Source organism: Mauremys mutica, chromosome 13 (assembly GCF_020497125.1).
Source record: "Mauremys mutica isolate MM-2020 ecotype Southern chromosome 13, ASM2049712v1, whole genome shotgun sequence".
In the NCBI taxonomy this organism is placed as follows: Eukaryota; Metazoa; Chordata; order Testudines; family Geoemydidae; genus Mauremys; species Mauremys mutica.
In genome coordinates this window covers 52,391,517-52,411,284 of record NC_059084.1, presented here as the reverse complement: position 1 = coordinate 52,411,284, position 19,768 = coordinate 52,391,517, and the positions used below count along the sequence as shown (strand labels likewise).

At 44.0% G+C, this 19,768-nt stretch overlaps 1 protein-coding gene and 2 pseudogenes across 1 annotated transcript; all 3 read right to left on the bottom strand.

Annotated features, from left to right (window-relative positions):
* Positions 1-6,835: 6,835 nt before the first annotated feature.
* Positions 6,836-7,912, bottom strand: LOC123347705 (annotated as a pseudogene).
* LOC123347300 (olfactory receptor 49-like) lies at positions 7,897-8,894 on the bottom strand. Its single transcript, XM_044984722.1, has one exon. The coding sequence runs from the start codon at positions 8,892-8,894 to the stop codon at positions 7,965-7,967; it is 930 nt and encodes a 309-aa protein (XP_044840657.1). The 3' UTR covers positions 7,897-7,964.
* Positions 8,895-17,263: 8,369 nt separating this feature from the next.
* Positions 17,264-19,359, bottom strand: LOC123347704 (annotated as a pseudogene).
* Positions 19,360-19,768: the final 409 nt, after the last annotated feature.

Here is a 19,768-nt window from a genome sequence, read left to right as displayed (position 1 = left end):
TCTCAGATCATTCTTAAAAGAAAAAAATGAAGAAGCACGTCAAAAACAGAGCGAATGGAATGTTTGCAGGAAAAATTCTGTAAATCAATAGACTACACATCATCAATGGGAGCTGGGTACCCAATAGACTTGGGCTCTATGGGAAAAGCCTGATGAGAAAACCAGAACCAAAGACAGGATCTTAGAGGAGAATATTTGATACTTTAAGGGGGAGGGGAAGGGGAGAGAGAGAGAGAGAGAGAGAGAAAGAACTGGAAGGGATGAAAGAATGAAAATAATTTTAAAATAAGAATATTTTACCGTAATTTTTCATGTATTCCTAGATTATAAGGCCCAAAGGCACCACTGTGATCATCTTCTCTGACCTCTTGCATAGACCAAGAATTTCCCTCAGTTAACTCCTGTTAGATCTAGAGCATAGTCTTGAGAGGGACAGACAATCTTGATGTTAAAAATTTCCAAGGGTGAAGAATCCAACGCACAAATCTTACTAAGTTGTTCCAGTGATTAAATACCAGCAGCGCTCATCTTTTGTGTTTGTTTTGCTTTTCTTTCAGGTCATTGATAAATATTTCTCAAAAAGCACCGGGCCAAGAACTGATCCCTGTGGGACTCCACTAGAGATACACCCGCTCAACGATGCACCATATACAATTCCTGCTGGAGACCTAGCAGGTACCCACTTTGTAATTCAGGTAAAATGTCTAATGTCGAGTGTGTATCATTCTCGTTTCTTAGTCAAACGGTCAAAGATTAAATGAAAAATAGTACGTAGCTGAAATAAAAAAACAGGAATGAAGAGGACTGAGGAATTATAGACCAGTCCGCCTAACATCAATACGTGGAAAGACACTGGGACAAATTACTAAGCCACAAGTTGTAAGCACCTAGAGGATAATAGGGTTTTAAGTAAAAACCAACATGGATTTATCAAGAATAAATCATGCCAAATCAAAGCAAATTCTTTGTTTGACAGCATTACCGGTCTGGCGGATAGATCGAAAGCCGTAGCTGTGATGTATCTTGATTTTTAGTAGGGTGTTTGACACAGTCCCACATCACATTCTCATAAGCAAACTGGAGAATGATGGCAAAGATTAAATTACTATAAGGAGGGTGCACAATTAGGTGAAAGACTTTACTCACAGAGAGCTATCAGCAGCTCACTGTCAAAGTGTGGGACTTTATCTAGTGGAGTCCTGCAGGGATCTGTCCTGCAGCCAGTACAATTCAATATTTTCATTAATGATATGGATAATGGAGGGAATGCTTGTAAAATTATCAGATGACACAACATAAGAACAGCTACACTGGGTCAGACCAATGGTCCATCTGGCCCAGTATCCTGTCTTCCAACAGTGGCCAATGTCAGGTGCCCCAGAGGGAATGAACAGAACAGGGATTAATCAAGTGATCCATCCCCTGTTGCCCATTCCCAGCTTCTGACAAACAGAGACTAGGGATACTTCAGAGCATGGTTTTTGAGGCTGGGAGAGATTGCTAGCACTGTGGAGGACAGGATTAGAAATCAAAATTACATTGACAAATTGGAGAATTAGTCTGAATTCAGCAAGATCAAACTCAGTAAAGACAACTGCAAAGTACTACACTGAGGAAGAAAGAAATTAAATGCACAAGTGCAAAATGAGCAAAATAACTAGCTAGGAGGCTGCATAGATTCTGGGAGTTAGAGCTGATCACAAATTGAAGATTAATCCAATGAGATGCAGTTACCAAACAGAGGCTAATATCATTCTGGGGTGCATTAACAGGGAGGCAGTTGTCCCTGGTAAGATCTCGGCTAGGGTGCAGTGGCCAGTTCTTTTATTTCACATTTTAGGAAAGATGCAGCCTAGTTGGAAAGGGTCTGGAAGGGTGCAACAAAAATGCTAAAAGGGTTAGAAAACTTGACCATGAGGAAAGGTTTAAAAAACGAGGCATGTTTAATCTTTGAATAAGTGAAGGGCGGTATAAAGAGGACAGAGATCAATTGTTCTCCACCCCCACTGAATGTGGGACAAGCAATGCAGTTAATCTGCAGCAAGGGAGAGTTGCCTTAGATAGTAGGTAAAAATGTCTAACTATAAGGATAGTTCAGTGCTGGAACACTTGGCCGAGGGAGGATGGGGAATCCCAGGCATTGGAGATAGCAGCATTCTGTATCCTAAGGTGAAAGGAAACCTCCGAGTTGCATCCCCTTTACACATCTGCAAAACCTCCACAATGTGCACCTTGAAATTCATTCTCTGATCTCACCAGTGCCGTGATCATTATTAGACATTAAAAACTGGCAGCTGTTACCTCTGTTAGTATAAGTGTTACCCCTACATATAGAACCATAGAACCACAGCATTAGAAGGGACCAGAGGGGTCATCTAGCCGATTTCTCATAATATTCTCACATCTATATTCGACTTCCCTGGCCCCTGGATATTCTTTTTGTACATTTGTGTCTCGTTTCACAATAAGACTGAATAATTTTAGGAGAGCGACCCTATTTTCCTAACACAGTGGGACTGGGATCCCAGACAGGTGGTCTCGATCTTGTACCCAAAACAAAACAAAACAAAGCAAAAGCAAAAATAAAAATTACTCACAAAGTTCTTCAGACCATGATTTCTTTCACATCCCAATCTGCAATCACACCTTGTGCATTCTCACTCAGACCATGCAATGATGGAGTACATGGATCATGAACCAAAATTATCACACAAAGCCTGCAGGTGCTGAATTGAGATGCTCCAAAAGAGATCTGCTGATTTATGCCTCTTATAACAGTTGTAGACTCTGGTTTTCTTGTCTCTCATTGCTGGCTGGGACCTCTGAGACCAATTAGCTGTTGAGTTTGCTGACAACACTCAGATAACTCAAGTTTGAACCATTCTACTGAAAGTTTTAGGAAAGAACATTGCAAAGTGTGACAAAGTTCCTCCTCTACCTTGGTGCCTCCTGGAACAGCTGCATGACAGCTACAACTCCCTGGGCTACTTCCCCATGGCCTCCTCCAAACACCTTCTTTATCCTCACCACAGGACCTTCCTCCTGGTGTCCGATAACACTTGTACTCCTCAGTCCTCCAGCAGCACAGCCTCTCACTCTCAGCTCCTGGCGCCTCTTGCTCCCAACTCCTCACACACCCACCACAAACTGAAGTGAGCTCCTTGTTAAACCCAGGTGCCCTGATTAGCCTGCCTTGATTGGCTGCAGGTGATCTAATCAGCCTGTCTGCCTTAATTGGTTCTAGCAGGTTCCTGATTACTCTAATCCCTGCTCTGGTCACTCAGGGAACAGAAAACTACTCATCTAGTGACCAGTATATTTGCCCTCTGCCAGATTCCTGTACCCCACCGGGCTGGGTCTGTCACAAATGTGATGTCTCTCTTCCACACGGAGAAGACAATGGGTTCTGTCACCATCTCCAACCTCACTTGTTTTCGTGGCAAGACAGGGAAAAGATTCAGCAAACTTGGACAGAGTTAGATGCCCTTATAACTGATGTTCTGGTGCTTAACATATTAGAACAAGAATTGGGAAAGCAGTGTTTAATTCCTGCTTTTCCCACCCACCTCTCCACAAGCTCAGGCAAGTCACTTAGGGCTGGACTGGTAAAGATATTTAGGCATCTAATGGGATTTTTAAAAGCATCTAGGCACCACAGAGCCCAAATAGCTAAAGGACCAGTTGGCCAAGGAATGGAATTGAAAGTGACCCAAAAGAATGAAACATTTGAGTCTCCCTCACTCTCACAGGGAAAAGCCAGGCCCAGCTGCAAAATGTGTACCTGATCCATTGGATTAGGGCAGCCAATGGTGGTCGGACGTGATGCTGGTCACGTCACTTTCTTGTGTGCCTTTGGCTACGAAACTGCCTTGCCTTTGCAGATGGTGAGACATTTCCTTGGGAGGAAACTCCGCTGTTGACAAGCCTAGAAACGCCTGTCTCTAGCCTGATTTAGGATTTGTTAGTAATATTAATTTAATTTATCAATTTAAATTAATTTAACTTTACTTTATTAATTTAATTAATTAGGAATATTACTGATTAATTGTTAATATTAATTAGTATGGGTTTTAGGCTCGCCAATCTGTTTGATCAGAAGATAAAAGTTCTTGTCCTGAATCAGGCTCCACAGAATTTACAAAGGCCCCTCAGGGGGGTGACAGGAAGCTCACACTGAGACAGATATAGTCATAAAGACTTTTTATTAAAATCAATAATAGTAAGTAAATGGTAAAATACCCAGAGTTACAAAGTTACAGCTGCATTACTGCTATTCAAAAGATACATATGAGAATATAGGATTATATGCAACAAAGCTTTGGTTAACATACTCACACCCTTCCTTGATAACCTGGTGGTAAGATACACAGGACCAGCCTTGCAGTTCAGGTTTCTCATTTCTTGGGTGAGGGATGCAGGGCTTAGAAAAAGCTAATGCTAGGAGCTATCAAATTTAACTTAGGGTTTACTTGACTAACTTAAAATCAAAACCTAATAAACAAACTAAGAATAAAATTTAGGGAAAACAAGCTTAGCCTAGTTCCCTCGAAACGTAAAGTTTAAAAAGAACAAGTCCAGCCGACTGATAGTAGGAGTCATTGTAGATAGATAGAATGGAGAGAGTGAGTGGAGGAAGTAAGTGAGAATGATAGAGCAGAGTACTCTAGCAAGGTGAGTCACCTCTTTTATAGGGCACAAGTGCTGGAAATCCTTCCTCCTATGCCCAAATTTCATTCCTCAACCACAAAATGTTAGGGTACACTTACCCCATAGGCTAGTATGTTTGTGCGTATTGATGACATGTACTTACCACATAAGTTCCCTTGTTGTGTACCTGGTAAGTCTGTGGGTACAACATTAACCCCCCCCACATGCCATTCTCCATTGTCTATTGGTCTAGATAAAAGGTCATAGACATAGGGGTGGGTACTCAGCTATTTAGGTAACAAGATAAAGGTCAACTTTGCTTTCTGAGTAAAAGGTCTCAGTATCGATATAGTAACTTTGCCGTAGCGTAACATACAGGATATGGCCCGTAGGTCTCTTGCATTACAGCCAAACTTACTTTAATATAAATCTATAAACCTATTACAATATACCAAACATTTAAGCTATAAGAAAAGATGTATCTATGCAAGCAAGCAGGCTAGTCCTATAGGCTCTATGTCGCAGACCAGCATCCCATTGTGCTAAGTACTGTACAAAGCCAGAGCCCCTGCCCAGGACAGGCCACAAAATATAAGACAAGAATCGTCCGGGTAATCAGTGCGATAGCGTCCATCAGCATGATGCACAATGGGCTCAGCAAAACAGCTGTCGAGTTTGTGTGGAAGGAATCACAGCAAAGGAGAGTTTGAAGGAGCTCAGTAGCTTTTGCAGACGTTTATTGGGTGCTCTTCCTTAGCGTGAGTAAAGCTACGATATTGTCACGGAAATCACCGGATCCGTGAATTTCAAAGAGCTCTGTGACTTCAGCCTGTGGCAGCTGGGAGCTGCAGGGTTCCACCGCGTCCCTGCCCGCAGTGGGTGGCAGGGGGATCCCCACACCCCCCCGCCTGCTGCATGTAGTGAGGGACCCCCACAGCTCCCCACCCGCAACATGTGGCAGGGGGACCCCTGATGCTCCCTGCCTGCAGCGGGCAGCAGGGGGACCCCTGCAGTTCCAAGTAGTGCATGGAAGGGGACGCTGGAGCCAGTGGGAACCCACTGGCTTTCACTTTGACAATGACCTTTGAAGCAAGAAAGATTTCAGTGAAGCCAGGATTTGCCCCTGACTCCACTTGCACCCTTGAGAATATCCCCTTCCAAGAGCAAAGAGGAAACCAAATATTTCTCATTATCCAACTCTATTCATTAGATTAGAAGCGTTACATTTGCCAGAGTTCTCTCTTGTACTTGTCTATTGAATGCCCAGTGGCAAGGGGTGCTGATCTCAGTCCACATATCTCAGAGTTAACAGGAAAAACAGTGCTACTAACAATATGGCATAACAGGTGAATGGTACAAACAAGCAGACCAAGGCAGGGTACTAGAGATGAGGCAACCAAAACAGTAAGATGTGCACATATCTTAGCAACTAAGCCCCTGTTTTAGCCTCTGTGAGGAGCCATTTATCCCTCCTGTGGGTTGTGCAGTGTTTCTTGTACCCCTTTCCCAGGAGAAGTGCCCCTAACAGAGAAAGGTAGAACAAGAGCTATTCACTGGATGCTAAAACCGCACATGTTGAAATGACAGAGCCGGGAGAATTTTTTCAGATGAATAATTTCCTATGTAAAAAATACAGTTTCAGGTCAGCTAAAGGTATTTGTGAATTCAGTGTGAATTCAAAGAATAGACCTGACCACAAAAAATGGAAAATAATAATTGAAAACATTTATTTCAACATCCTCAAAAATCAAAAGTTTTCACTTTTCAACAATTTAGCAAGATGTTAAAGAAACGTTCTTCCCAAACTGAATTTTGTTTAGTGTTTCATTTCACCAAGAAAAACCTAATAATTTCTATTTTGGGAACAAAGTACCAAGAAAGAGTCTCCATCTCTTGAAGTCTTCCAGTCAAAACTGGATGCCATTCAGGAAGATACACTTTCATTAGAAATGAGTTACTAGTCTCATTGCATAACTAATTGGTGGAATTCTGTGGCATGAGTTATCAGGAGCTCACACTTGTTGATCTGAGGATCTCTTTTGGGCATACAATTTATCAACCTCGACACGAGGAGATAAATTCACCCCTGTTAACAGCTCAGGACCCTCCAAGCCCATTGTGAAGCCAGGCACGAAGTCAAGGACCATCCATGTTCTCTTCACTCCTGTATCTTTGGGGTTCCAGATTTTCATGATATCCTCAGGCACTTAGAAATTGTTCGGCCAAATATGTCCTTCAGAGCCTGTTTGACTTGTTCGTTGCGGAGAGCGTAGATGTAGGGGTTAAAGAGTTGAGTCACCACACAGTACACCAGGGACACAACTTTGTCAAAGTCCTGAGTGCCCCGCTGACCTGGTCGGATGTACCTGAAGATGGCGCTACTGTACAGTATCACAACAACTTTGAGGTGAGCAGAGCAGGTTGAAGAGGCCTTTTTCCCCCCTGTGGTGGATGGGATCCGCATGATAGTACAGATGATACAGCCATAGGAAATTATGGTGACTGTTAAAGTGCCAGGTAAGACCACTACAGCTGCAACCAAGAGCATTACCTCAATGTGCCCGTGTCTATGCAGGAGAGTTGGAGCAATGGGGCTGTGTCGCAGTAGAAATGGTTTATGACATTGTGGCCACAGAAATGCAAGAACACAACCGTAAATATTGGAGGAAAGATTAAGAGAAAACTCATCACCCAACAGCCCAGCATGAACTGGAAGCAGACCCTGCCATTCATGATGGTGCCGTAACGCAAGGGATGGCAAATAGCCATGTAGCGGTCAAAGGAGATCATAACCACATGGAAAAATACACACATGCCCAGGAGGAAGAAAACCAGCAATTGAAGGAAACAACCAGGGAGGGGAAACATTTTTCTCTCTGTCAGGAGACTGTAGAGGAACCTGGGCATGATGACTAAGCTGAAGCAGATTTCCAAGAGGGAGAAGTTCCTGAGGAAGAATTACATGGGCGACTGGAGGCAATGGTCCACCAAGGAGAGGGTGAGAACAGCAATGTTACCCATCACAGTCAAGAAGAAGACAATCGATAGAACCAAAAACAGGAAGTTGTTGATATGGTAGTCGTTGGACAGTCCCACAATGATGAATTCTAAGGCCTGTTTTATACCGAAGGTCAGACTTGATGATCAAATAGTCCGTTTTGGCCTTATATCCTATGCATCTAGCTCTGGGGAAATAAATTCACTCCTATTTACTGCTCAGGACCCCCAAGTCCATTGGGGAGCCTGGCATGAACCCAAAGACCATCCAGGTTCTGTGTGTGCCTGCCTCTTTGTGGTTAGGGATTTTCATGAGAGACTCACTTAGAAAATGCTCTGCCACAGAGGTCCTTCAGGGCCTGTTTGACTTGTTTGTTGCGGAGAGCGTAGATGTAGGGGTTAAAGAGTTGGGCCACCACCGAGAAGAAAAAGGCCACAAATTTGTCAAATTCTTGCGCTCCTCGCTGACTTCTTCGGACATACCTGAAGATGGAGCTACTGTAAAATATCACAACAACCAGGAGGTGAGCGGAGCAGGTGGAAAAGGCCTTTTTCCTTCCTGTGGTGGATGGGATGCGCAAGATAGTACAGATGATACAGCCATAGGAAATGATAGTGACTGTGAAATTTCCAAGTACGAAAAGTGAAGTTGAAAGCAACAGCATTACCTCAATGTGTCCCGTGTCTATGCAGGAGAGCTGGAGCAATGCGGCTGTGTCGCAATAGAAGTGGTTTATGACATTGGGGCCACAGAATGGCACCAGGACGGTCATAAAGGCTGGGGGAAACATTATAATTAAACTCATCACCCAGCAGCCCAGCACTAACTGGAAGCAGACCTTGCCATTCATGATGGTGCCGTAACGAAAGGGATGGCAGATAGCCATGTAGCGGTCAAAGGACATCATACCCACATGGAAAAATATACAGCATCCCAGGACAAAGAACAACAACAACTGAAGGAAACAACCAGGGAGGGAAATAGATTTTCTCTCTGTCAGGAGGCTGTAGAGGAACTTGGGCATGATGACTAAGCTGAAGCAGATTTCCAAGAGTGAAAAGTTCCTGAGGAAGAAATACATGGGCGATTGGAGGCGATGGTCCACCAAGGAGAGGGTGACAACAGCAATGTTACCCATCACAGTCAAGAAGAAGACAACCGATAGAACCACAAACAGGATGATGTTGACATGGTGGTTGTTGGACAGTCCCACAATGATGAATTCCACCACCATGGTCTGGTTCTTCATTCTTCACTCATCTTTAAAGAAAAAGTAAACCATGTTAAAACCAGCACCAATAGGCGAATAAGGACAGAATGCCTGCAGTGAAATTCTACACAGAAATAGAACTAATCTCTTTAATAATTTCTTTGAAAAAGTCATACGTTTTATCACTATTTATCACAGATTTTTAAGGACAGAAGGCACCAGTATGATCATCTATTCTGACTTCTTATATAGAATGGACCAAGGAACGTCTGTGAATTAAATAAACATCCAACATCAAAAAAAATCTAATATTGGTTTTAAAATTTCCAGTGATGGAAAATCCACTACAAGGCTTGGAAAGTTGTTCCAAAGGTTAAATTTCCTTTCTGTGAAAGTTTGGTTTTTGTTTTCTTCCAGGTCATTGATAAAAATTTAAAAGTACCGAGCCAGGAACCGATCCCTGCGGGACTCCTCTAAAAACAGCCATGCTCACGGATGATTGCCCATATAGAATTCCACTATTCAGTTAGACGTGTTTTAAATCTCTTCAGTTTGCACCATGTTAATTGTGTATCATTCTAGTTTCTTAATCACAATGTAAAAAATCAAATAAAAAATAGTACCTGCCTTAAAAAAGGGTAAACAAAGGGTATCTGGGGAATTATAGACCCAACAGCCTAACTTTGATACTTGGAAAGATACCGGAACAAATTATTAAACAATCGAGTTATAAACACCTAGAGGATAACAGGGGTTTAAGTAATAGCCAACAAGTGCAAAGTACTAGACTTAGGAAGAAAAATATCAAATGCACAGCTACAAACTGGGACTAGCTGGCAAGTAGGTAGCACTGCTGGAAAGGACCTTGGGGTTATATTGCCTCACAAATGGAATCTGTGTCACAATGCAATGCTGTTGGGAAAAGGCCAATATCATACTAGGGTGTATTAACAGGACTGTTGTATGTAAGAGCCAGGAGGTGAGTGACCCAATACTGGTGAGAGCTCAGCTGGAGTGTACTGTCCAGTTGTGTAGTCCACACTTAAAGAAAGTTGTGGACAAATTGAAGAGGGTCCACAAGACTGCAACAAAAATGATAAAAGGGTTAGAATACAGCCGAGGTCCTGCCTCAGCACAGGAGGGATGGAAAAGATGAGCTCTCAAGTTCCCTTCCAACCCGGCATTTCTGTGGTTCTGTATCACATCAAATGCCTCACAGAAATCTAAACATATTGCATCAGCATTATTACCATCATCAAACAAACGTGTAATGACATGAAACAAAGCTCTCAGATTCGTCCATGAATCCACGCTGACTGGAATTAATTCTGTTATCTGCCTCTATTTGTCTGTTAATCGAGAAGCTCTGCTTCTGGCTGCCTGCAGTTTCAGCTGGAAATTGCTCTAACACAACATATTGGTTACAAATTAGGAAGGATTTTCCTTCCTAAACTCTGGTTTCATTCCCACAGACACCCGCCATTCCTTGTATTGACTAGAAGCATAGCTTAAATGACTAAATTTTAAATCAGTCACATTACCCAGCTTGGACCTGATCCAATGGTCTTCAAAGTCAATTGAGAGCCTAACACTGGCTCCAGAGGGCTCTCAGACAATGTTAAGATGCTGGTGGCTATGGAGAGGTACTTACAGAGTTGGAAAATGGGGAGTGAGGTCACAAACATTCGTCTGCAGAGACGGCTGCTCTCCTCATCACAAACAGAACCTAAAGAAAAGCCGTGTGTCTTTGCAGATTGGGTCCCATGCACCTCTCCAAACACTTCTTTCTTCAAAAGTTCTACTTTTTCAACAGTATTTATCTGGGAGTTTGAATACACAAAACAAGAAGGTCTCTTATTTCTCAGAGATTCCCATTTTGCAATAAGCCATCTCATCCATTTGCTTGGCTTTGCAGATAAGGGTAGCAGAATTTTTTGCAAGGACACTTGTCGTAACTTCACCACCATGATGAAACAAATCTGATTGTTCCCACATTAAATGTATCCCATAACAGGGATCCCTGAAGTAATGGTAATGGCATTGTATCTACTTGCAAACCTCAAAGATTCATATCCTGCAAAGATCTCCAAAGTTACCATATTGCGCACCTTCAAATCCATCCTCAGAGCTCACCAAATGCCGCAATCTCCAGGAGACACTAAAAATGGCAGCTGTTGTGTCACCTCTGCTCTTCACATCTGTCATTATTTTCTACACGTTTATCTCCCAACTATGCTGTTGATCACATCCATATCTTTCTGACTTATGCTACACAGAGTGAATATTTTCGGGAGAGCTCCCTTCTTTGCCTAGCACAATGGGACTGCGATCCTAAACAGGGGACTCAATCTCGGACCACAGAATAAAACAATAATAATAACTGCCAGGCTCTTCAAATCGAGATTGCTTTAAAATCCCACTGCAGACATCCTGTTCTCTTCATCCTCACTCAGACTCTGAATATGGAGACCTTAGAAACACCTGCAATTGTCACAGAAATCCTGCAGCTGCTGAATCAAGATGCTCCAATTTGGCCCTGTCTATCTATGCCATTATATATAACAGATCATGAGGATAAACCTGGGCTATATTAAACAACCCCTCCCTTTTGTGTTCTCATTTATAATAGTTGTCATGTCTTGTATTCTTGTCCCTCAGTTTTGGCTGGGACCCCTGAGGCCAATTAGCTAATGAGCTTTGCTGACAACACTGTAGGGACACACTTCTGCTCCCTTCTTCTAAAAGTTTTAGAAAAGAATAGGTTGATGTTATGTTTCTTCATTCCCCAGGGAGAAGCCAATGGGTTCTGTGTCTCCATGTGCCAACTCACTCATTTTCTTGGCAAGCCAGAGAATTGCTACAGGGAGATGGAGGAAATGGCCTTGGTGTTTCCCGATTGGATCAAGAAGGCGGCAATTAAGAGAACCATGGATAGGAAGATATTTAAATGATTGGTCAATGGCCAGGCCCAAGAGAATGAACTCTTCTACCATGGTGGTTCTCCATTGACGTATTCGTTCTAGGCAGAAGGCTGGCCCCTGCCCAGAGGTACTGGCTTGTCAGCAGAGAAACTGAAGTCACCCTGGTAGGATCCTGTGTTCCCTGATGAGGCTGTCTGGTGAGTCACCTGAATGAGAGACGCGACGGTGATGAAAGACTCACTCATGCTGTTCAGCCATTTTTCACCAACTTCAATTGAGGGAAGTTGCTGAAAGTGTGGGGGGCAGGCAGAGGTGACCCTGCCCACCTAAGCAAAGATGGTCCCCCAAGAACTCCCAAGGGAAGGGTGAGCTAGCGTGAGGAGGAAATGCATGTCAGATAAGAACATAAGAATATAGGAACGGCCCTACGGGGTTAGACCAAAGGTTCGTCTAGCCCAGTATCCTCTCTCCCTACAGTGGCCAATGCCAGGTGCCCCTGAGGGAATGAACAGGACAGGTAATCATCAAGTGATCCATCCCCTGTCACTCACACCCAGCTTCTGGAAAACACAATCCAGGTTAATTCCATAATTCACCAAACATCAGTCTGAAATCTGATCTCTTTAATTCAGGCTTTTATACAGGGTAAATATGATCCGCGCCATTAATGAGAAAATTAAACCTAACTCTCCCTGACTGAAATATTGTCAGGTACATTCTCCATGTACATAATTGAAGTACAATCAGTTGCTCTTTGCCACATTAAGTTAATTACACCCACCGGTAACCTGCAGCTGGTTCATTGTTGTAGGGATGGGTTGTTCCTGAGTGTCTTGGAATGCCTGCTATCTTTTTTCTGTGCTCACGTGATAAGACCATAAGAATGGCCAGACTGGATCAGACCAAAGGTCCATCTAGCCCAGTATCCTGTCTTCTGACAGTGGCCAGTGCCTGGTGTTCCAGAGGAAATGAACAGAACAGGTAACCATCAACTTATCCATCCCCTGTAGGTCATTACCAGCTTCTGGCAAACAGAGGCTAGGGACACCATCCCGTGCCCATCCTGGCTAATAACCATTGATGGACCTGTGCTCCATGAACTTATCTAGGTTTTTTTTGAACCCTGTTATGGTCTTGGCCTTCACGACATCTTCTGGCAAGGAGTTCCACAGGTTAACTGTATGTTGTGTGAAGAAAAACTTCCTTTTATTTATTTTAAACCTGCTGCCTATTAATTTCATTTGGGGGCACATGCTTCTGTACTGCTGTTTAGGCTGAAACACCCCTTGTTTCCAAAATGTTAGAGTTACATTTGAGTCACTCGACTTCAGTTACTCTACTAGATCTAAAGTGAGCGTGGCCACACTGGGTATGTCTAAGCTGCGGTCACTGGGTATAGTTACCATACATCTAGGAATGGATACTGTTTTATATATTTTTTCTTTAATACTTTTACGTTAAGAATAAATGGGCTGGCTTAGAAAGCACCAGGAGGTAACCTGTCACTGTCTGCAGTTCATTTTTCAGAGCCCTTGATGAGAAAGCAACACCTAGGCACTGTGCATTAGGCAGGGTGTCTTGCGGGGGTCCCCCATGTATAGCAGGGGGTTGTTCATTCCTTAATACCCCCCGTTAGAAAGGCCTGGCACAAAGGTCCTTGCTCAGTGACAGGTGATGGCTGGAGACCTGACTGGACATTCTGGGAGTGGACCAGGGAGAGGGATACAGGTACGGTGACCCTGAGTCTGTGATAGTTTGCCTTAAGGAAGGGGAAATGTAATGAATGCTGGTGACCAAAGGTGACTGCAAAGATGCATTGGGATTGTTGCAGAATCTCCATGTGCTTTGGAGAGGAAGGATGTGCTTGTGCCTGAGATATCGGCCTAAGAGTAGACAAAGTTGGGCTTAATTCTTTGTTCTGCCACAGAATCCTTGTGTGACAACTGGGAAGTCTCTGCATCTCTCAGTGCCTCATTCCCCTGCTGGTGGAATGAAGACGGTAATATGTCTCTTCTGTCTGTTGAGATTTTAAGGTGTTCAGGACAAGGATTGCCACTTGGTGTGTGTATTCAGATCACCATGGGCCCTGAACTTGGTTGGGGACTCTAAGCACAACCATACAAAGTTTGCTTTTTTTTTATTAATGAGATCCCCACATTCTGTGAATGGTATAAAATTACCAAAGTATTGTACACACACAGTTAAATCTAATACAGGATGCACCAATGTTCTGCCACTGCTGTTCAGGAAACACCTTCAAACAGTGGTTTTCAACCTTTCCAGATTACTGTAGTCCCCTCAGGAGTCGGATTTGTCTTGCCTACCCCAAGTTTCACCTCTGTAGGGAGCCAGGGTGGCTTCCCCCCAAACCTGAGGGTAAAGAGCCACTCTCTCAGCCGGAGGGGGCGGGGCCAGACCAAACTTACTCCACCCCCCGGAAGGGGAGGGTGGAACAGGAAGTATAAAGGGCGGGGTCCTTAGCCCAGTCAGGGCAGCACCAGGGAGGGAGGCAGATGCAGACCCTGCTGCTGGGCCAGGGGAGGCCCTGGACCAGGAGAAACCTGACCTGGAGGAAGGCCGGGGGCTACCAGGGCTGCCCACTGCCGAGTACCCGGAGGAGCTGGAGGAGCCTGAGGGACTCGCTTGAGGGACCAGGTAGGAAGGAGCCCAGGGACAGAACTGCACAGCGCGGTGGGTCTATTTGGTCAGCGTGTTGTGGAGGGACCCTCGCCCCGCCACTGTCAGGGCCCTGGGCTGGAACGCAGTGGAGTTGAGTGGGCCTGTGTTCCCCTACCCCGGCCAACCCGCCTCGGGTAACAAAATCCCGATAGCGCTAGAGACCCTCACTGGTGCTCGCCGGCCCGAGGGGCGCTATAGACCTTTGCCGGCGTCCTTTCCTCTGCTAATTCCCTAGTGACAGAGGGCCTGACGCAGGCCAGCCAGTGGGACAGTAACTACTCACCACCCCCTAGCGGCTCGGTGGGCCAATCGAGGCCGGTCACAACCCCACTTAAAAACTACTTGCTTACAAAATCAGACATATACAAAAGTGTCACCGCACATAACTGAAAAATTGCTCTTTTTTCATTTTTACCATATGCTTATAAAATCTATTGGAATATAAATATTGTACTTACATTTCAGTGTACAGACGTATAAAGAAGTTACTGTCTGTATGAAATTTTAGTTTGTACTGACTTAGATTGTGCTTTTTATGTAGCCTGTTGTAAAACTAGTCAAGTATCTAGATGAGCTGATGTACCTCCTGGAAGACCTCTGCGTACCCCCAGGGGTACGTGTACCCCTGGTTAAGAGCTACTTCCTTAAAATATTAAACCAAATTATATTATTTATACAGAGCCAAGACTATTCATATCACAAAACTATGACCTTGGAATTAGGCTTGGGAGGGATTACTTCTACGTCTGTAAATGATAATAAACGTCATTTCCACCATACACACACAAACCGATGAAGAAGTATTTCCATTGACAATAATCAAAATTTACCTCTGGGAAAAATAAGAAAAATCTGCTTGAGAATTGGTTCGAGTTTGATTTACAGATATTGACTTTGTACAGTTTGACATGTAATGTGAACAATTTGTGTTTTAATGGTTGCAAATCTTTATCTTTTAAATCTCAACGCCTAATGTCATTAAATAATTATTGTCTTTGTTGCTCTTATTGCTTCGCACACACCCCTGTTTCTTGCAACTGTGAAAATTTAAGTTGATGTATATAGAAAAAAGTACTTAAAATGAACATTGATATTATCTGTGAAAATGATTAAAATGATAACAATTGAATTCTGCCGCACCTGCTTCTAGTACAGAGAACCAACATGTTGGAATAGATTGGGGAAGAAAATAGACTAGTTAATTATGCCTGGCTTTAGAAATGGAGGTTCTTTTTCAGTGCAACTGTTGCTACTGCCAGGGGTGGCTCCAGGCACCAGCACGGCAAGCGTGTGCCTGGGGCGGCAAGCCACGGGGGCGCTCTGCCGGTCGCCGCGAAGATGGCAGGCAGGTTGCCTTCGTTGGCAGCCTACGGAGGGTCCGCTGGTCCTGCGGCTTAGGCGGACCTCCCGCAGGCTGCCGCCGAATCCGCAGGACTGGCGGACCTCCCGCAGGCAAGCCGCCGAAGGCAGCCTGCCTGCCGTGCTTGGGGCGGTAAAATACCTAGAGCCGCCCCTGGCTACTGCAGTCTAGTGAAGTCCACAATAACTTCCACATGAGCTGACTATGTCTTCATAGTGAGGCTCTGACCTCCACCTGTGTGCTCTGCCACAAAACTAATTCATACCAGTAATAACCATTATTAATAACAATGCTTGCATGGGCCATGAATGAGCCAGCCTTAATTGCAATGAGCAGTATCTTACTCTGCAGGTGGACTTACTGATTTCAGTGGGCCTGTATTACGAAACCCTTGAACGGACAGTTGAATTCTTCAATCTCACTCCCAAAGTCCATGCATTTTGCACATGAGTGGGAGGAATCACCGGACTGCTCTGTAGGGCTTCATAGTCCAAATCACAATTGAGCCTCAGGAGACTGGTCATGGAGCAAAGTTCTACTTAGCTGGAGTAAATTTGTCCCAATCTGCCCCATGAAAATGAGCCCTGCCTCATAGAGGCAATGGAGCCTGGATGGGAAGTCACTTTTACTCCCTAAAAAAACCCTGCCAGATGACAATGATTTTTATTTTGTCAAAAACATTCATAGAAATGTTTTGGACTTTCACTGAAAGCCCCAAACCCACAATTTACCCACCCCTGCACTCCCTGCCCCAATTTTTGTCAGCTCCGCTATTTCTTTCTTTTTAAATATAAAATTCAGTTTGTAAAATATGAATAAATTTCCATGTTTAGCTTTAATGCAAACCCACAATGTTCCGTATTTCAGGTCAATTTCCATATAATAAAAAAAGACATTTTCTGGGGTTAAGAAAAAGCAAACAAACAATTGAGATGGACTTTCCCCCTTCAGTTCTACCCGTTTGCTTTCTTTTCAGAGAGAAAAGCGGTGCCATAAAGATCCTGCCCAAGCATCCCCAGAGATGCCGTAGTGCTCATTAGCCAATTGGTCTCAAGGAATTGCAGTACCAGTGAGAGAGGAAAAATAATCATGGGGATTGAAAATAAATAAATGGGAACTGGAAATAGAGTCATGCATGTGCCACTGGTATCAGTCACTACATGCAATCTCTATGCTCAGTTTCATTGCATGACATGGATTTCATAGATCTAAGACCAGGCATGGAAAGTTCGTTGTTATGTTAGTAGAACTTATTACTTTTGAGACTAGTTCACTAGATGATCCATTGCTAGATATCGAACATCACATGAAATTTGTATCTTTGTTCAAACAGCAGGTAAGCGAGCAGCCACCATGGAGAACCAAACTGCAGTGACAGAGTTTATCCTTCTGGGCTTCACAGATGTTCGCTGGCTGCAGATCCTGCTCTTCATTTTGTTACTTATCACCTACATCTTGACGATAGCAGGAAATATTCTCATTATCTCCATCACTCTGGCGGACCGGCACCTCCAGACGTCCATGTATTTTTTCCTCAGGAATTTCTCGCTTTTGGAGATTGGCTTCCCCTCAGCGTCCATCCCGAAAGTTTTGTTCAATGTGGCGTGGGGCTGCCAGTCCTTATCTGTGGCTGGGTGCTTTGTTTCCAGCAAGGTCAAGACGTAGGTGATAAGTAAGAAAACGAAGAGCAGGCTCGGCAGCCAGCGAACATCTGTGAAGCCCAGAAGGATAAACTCTGTCACTGCAGTTTGGTTCTCAATGGTGGCTGCTCACTTACACGGTGTTTGAATAAAAATACAGATTTCAAGGGATCTACGATATTTAGCAATGGATCATCTAGAGAACTTGTGTTAGAAGTAATAAGTTTTACTAATGTAGCTCTGACATTTCAATGCCCTTCTTTAGATATAGGAAATCAAGGTCTTGCAATGAAACCGAGCATGGAGATTGCGTGTTATGGTTGTTGCCTGCAGAAAATGCCCAACACTATTTCCAGTCCCCTTTTTCTTATTTCCACTTCCCATGGTTCTTTTCCTACTCCTGCTGGTACTGCAATTCCTTTTTTTTTTCTTGTCCCCAAAATCCTAGAATCCTAGAAATGTGGGAGTGGGAGAGACCTTGAGTGGTCATCTAGTCCAGTCCTCTGCCCTGCGGAAGAACTAAGTATTTTCTACACCATCCATGACAGGTGCTTGTCTAACCTCTTCTTAAAAACCTCCAATGATAGAGATACCACAACCTCCTTAAGCAATTTGTTTCAGTCCTTAACTAGCCTGATGGTTAGGAGATTTTTCCTAATGGCCAGTCTAATCCTCCCTGGCTGCAATTTTTGCCCATTACTTCTTGTCCTGTCCTCTGTGGGTAAGAAGAACAATTTATCACCCTCTACCTTACATAACATAAGAATGATCATACTGAGTCAGACCAAAGGTCCATCTAGCTCAGTATCCTGTTTACCGACAGTGGCCAATGCCAAGTGCCCCAGAGGGAATGAACAGAACAGGTAGTCATCAAGTGATCCATCCCGTTGCTCATTCCCAGATTCTGGCAAACAGAGGCCAGGGACACCATCCCTGCCCATCCTGCCGAATTGCAATGAATGGACCTAACCTTAGGCACTTAGAAAATGCTTGGCCACAGATGTTCCTTAGACCCTGTTCGACTTGTTCTTTGTGGTGAGCGTAAATGTAGGGGATAAACAACGAGACCAACACACAGTACAGAAAAGACACATCTTTGTCAAAGTCCCGAGGGCCCCGCTGACCTGGTCGGATGTACCTGAAGATGGCGCTACTGTACAATATCACAACAACCAGGAGGTGAGTGAGCAGGTGGAAAAGGCCTTTTTCCTTTCTGTGGTGGACGGGATCCACATGACAGTACAGATGATACAGCCATAGGAAATTATGGTGACTGTTAAAGTGCCAGGTAAGACCACTACAGCTGCAACCAACAGCTTTACCCCAATGTGTCCCGTGTCTATGCAGGAGAGTTGGAGAAATGGAGCTATGTTGCAGTAGAAATGGTTTATGACATTGGGGCCACAGAAATGCAAGAACACAACCATAAATATTGGAGGAAAGATTAAGAGAAAACTCATCACCCAACAGCCCAGCATGAACTGGAAGCAGACCCTGCCATTCACGATGGTGCCGTAAGCAAGCGACCGCAGATAGCCAGGTAGTGGCCAAAGGACATGACAACACCCATCGCTAAATGCAGAGGAACCCAGGAGGAAGAACAACAACAGTTGAAGGAAACAACCAAGGAGGGAAATAGATTTTCTCTCTGTCAGGAGGCTGTAGAGGAACCTGGGCATGATGATGTAGGTGAAACAGATTTCCAAGAGGCAGAAGTTCCTGTGGAAGAAATACATGGGGGATTGGAGGCGATGGTCCCTGAGGGTGAGGATGACAACAATGATGTTTCCCATTATGGACAGCAGGAAGACAACTAATAGAACCACAAACAGGATGATGATTAAACGGCGGTTACTGCACAGGCCCAAGAGGATGAACTCCTGCACAGTGGTCTGGTTCTTCATTTTTGGCTCATCTTTAAAGAAAAAAAAATACAAACATGAAACCTAGCGTGGATAGCACCACGTGGACAGAATAATCTCAGGGGAACCTCCATGTCTAAATAGAAAAAAATCTCTTCAATGGGAGGTGGGTGCCCAACAGACTTGGGATCTATGAAAAGATCCTGACAGAGAAATTAGAATCAAGCAGAGGAGCTCAGAGGACAATGACTGATAATTGCAAAGAGAGAGAGAGAGCTGGAGGGGAAGGAAAAATGAAAATATTTTCTTTTAAAAAACCATACACTTTAACTTTTTTTCCATAGAAACAGGGATTATAAATCTAGAGGGCACCATTCTGATAATGTAGTCTGATCTCCTGTACAACGCAGGACAGAGACCTTTCCCTGAATTAACTCCTGTTCTGCACCTC

What these genes read in the sequence shown, in the direction of transcription:
- LOC123347300 (XM_044984722.1), bottom strand. Translation starts at nt 8,894, where the DNA reads ATGAAGAACCAGACCATGGTGGTGGAATTCATCATTGTGGGACTGTCC.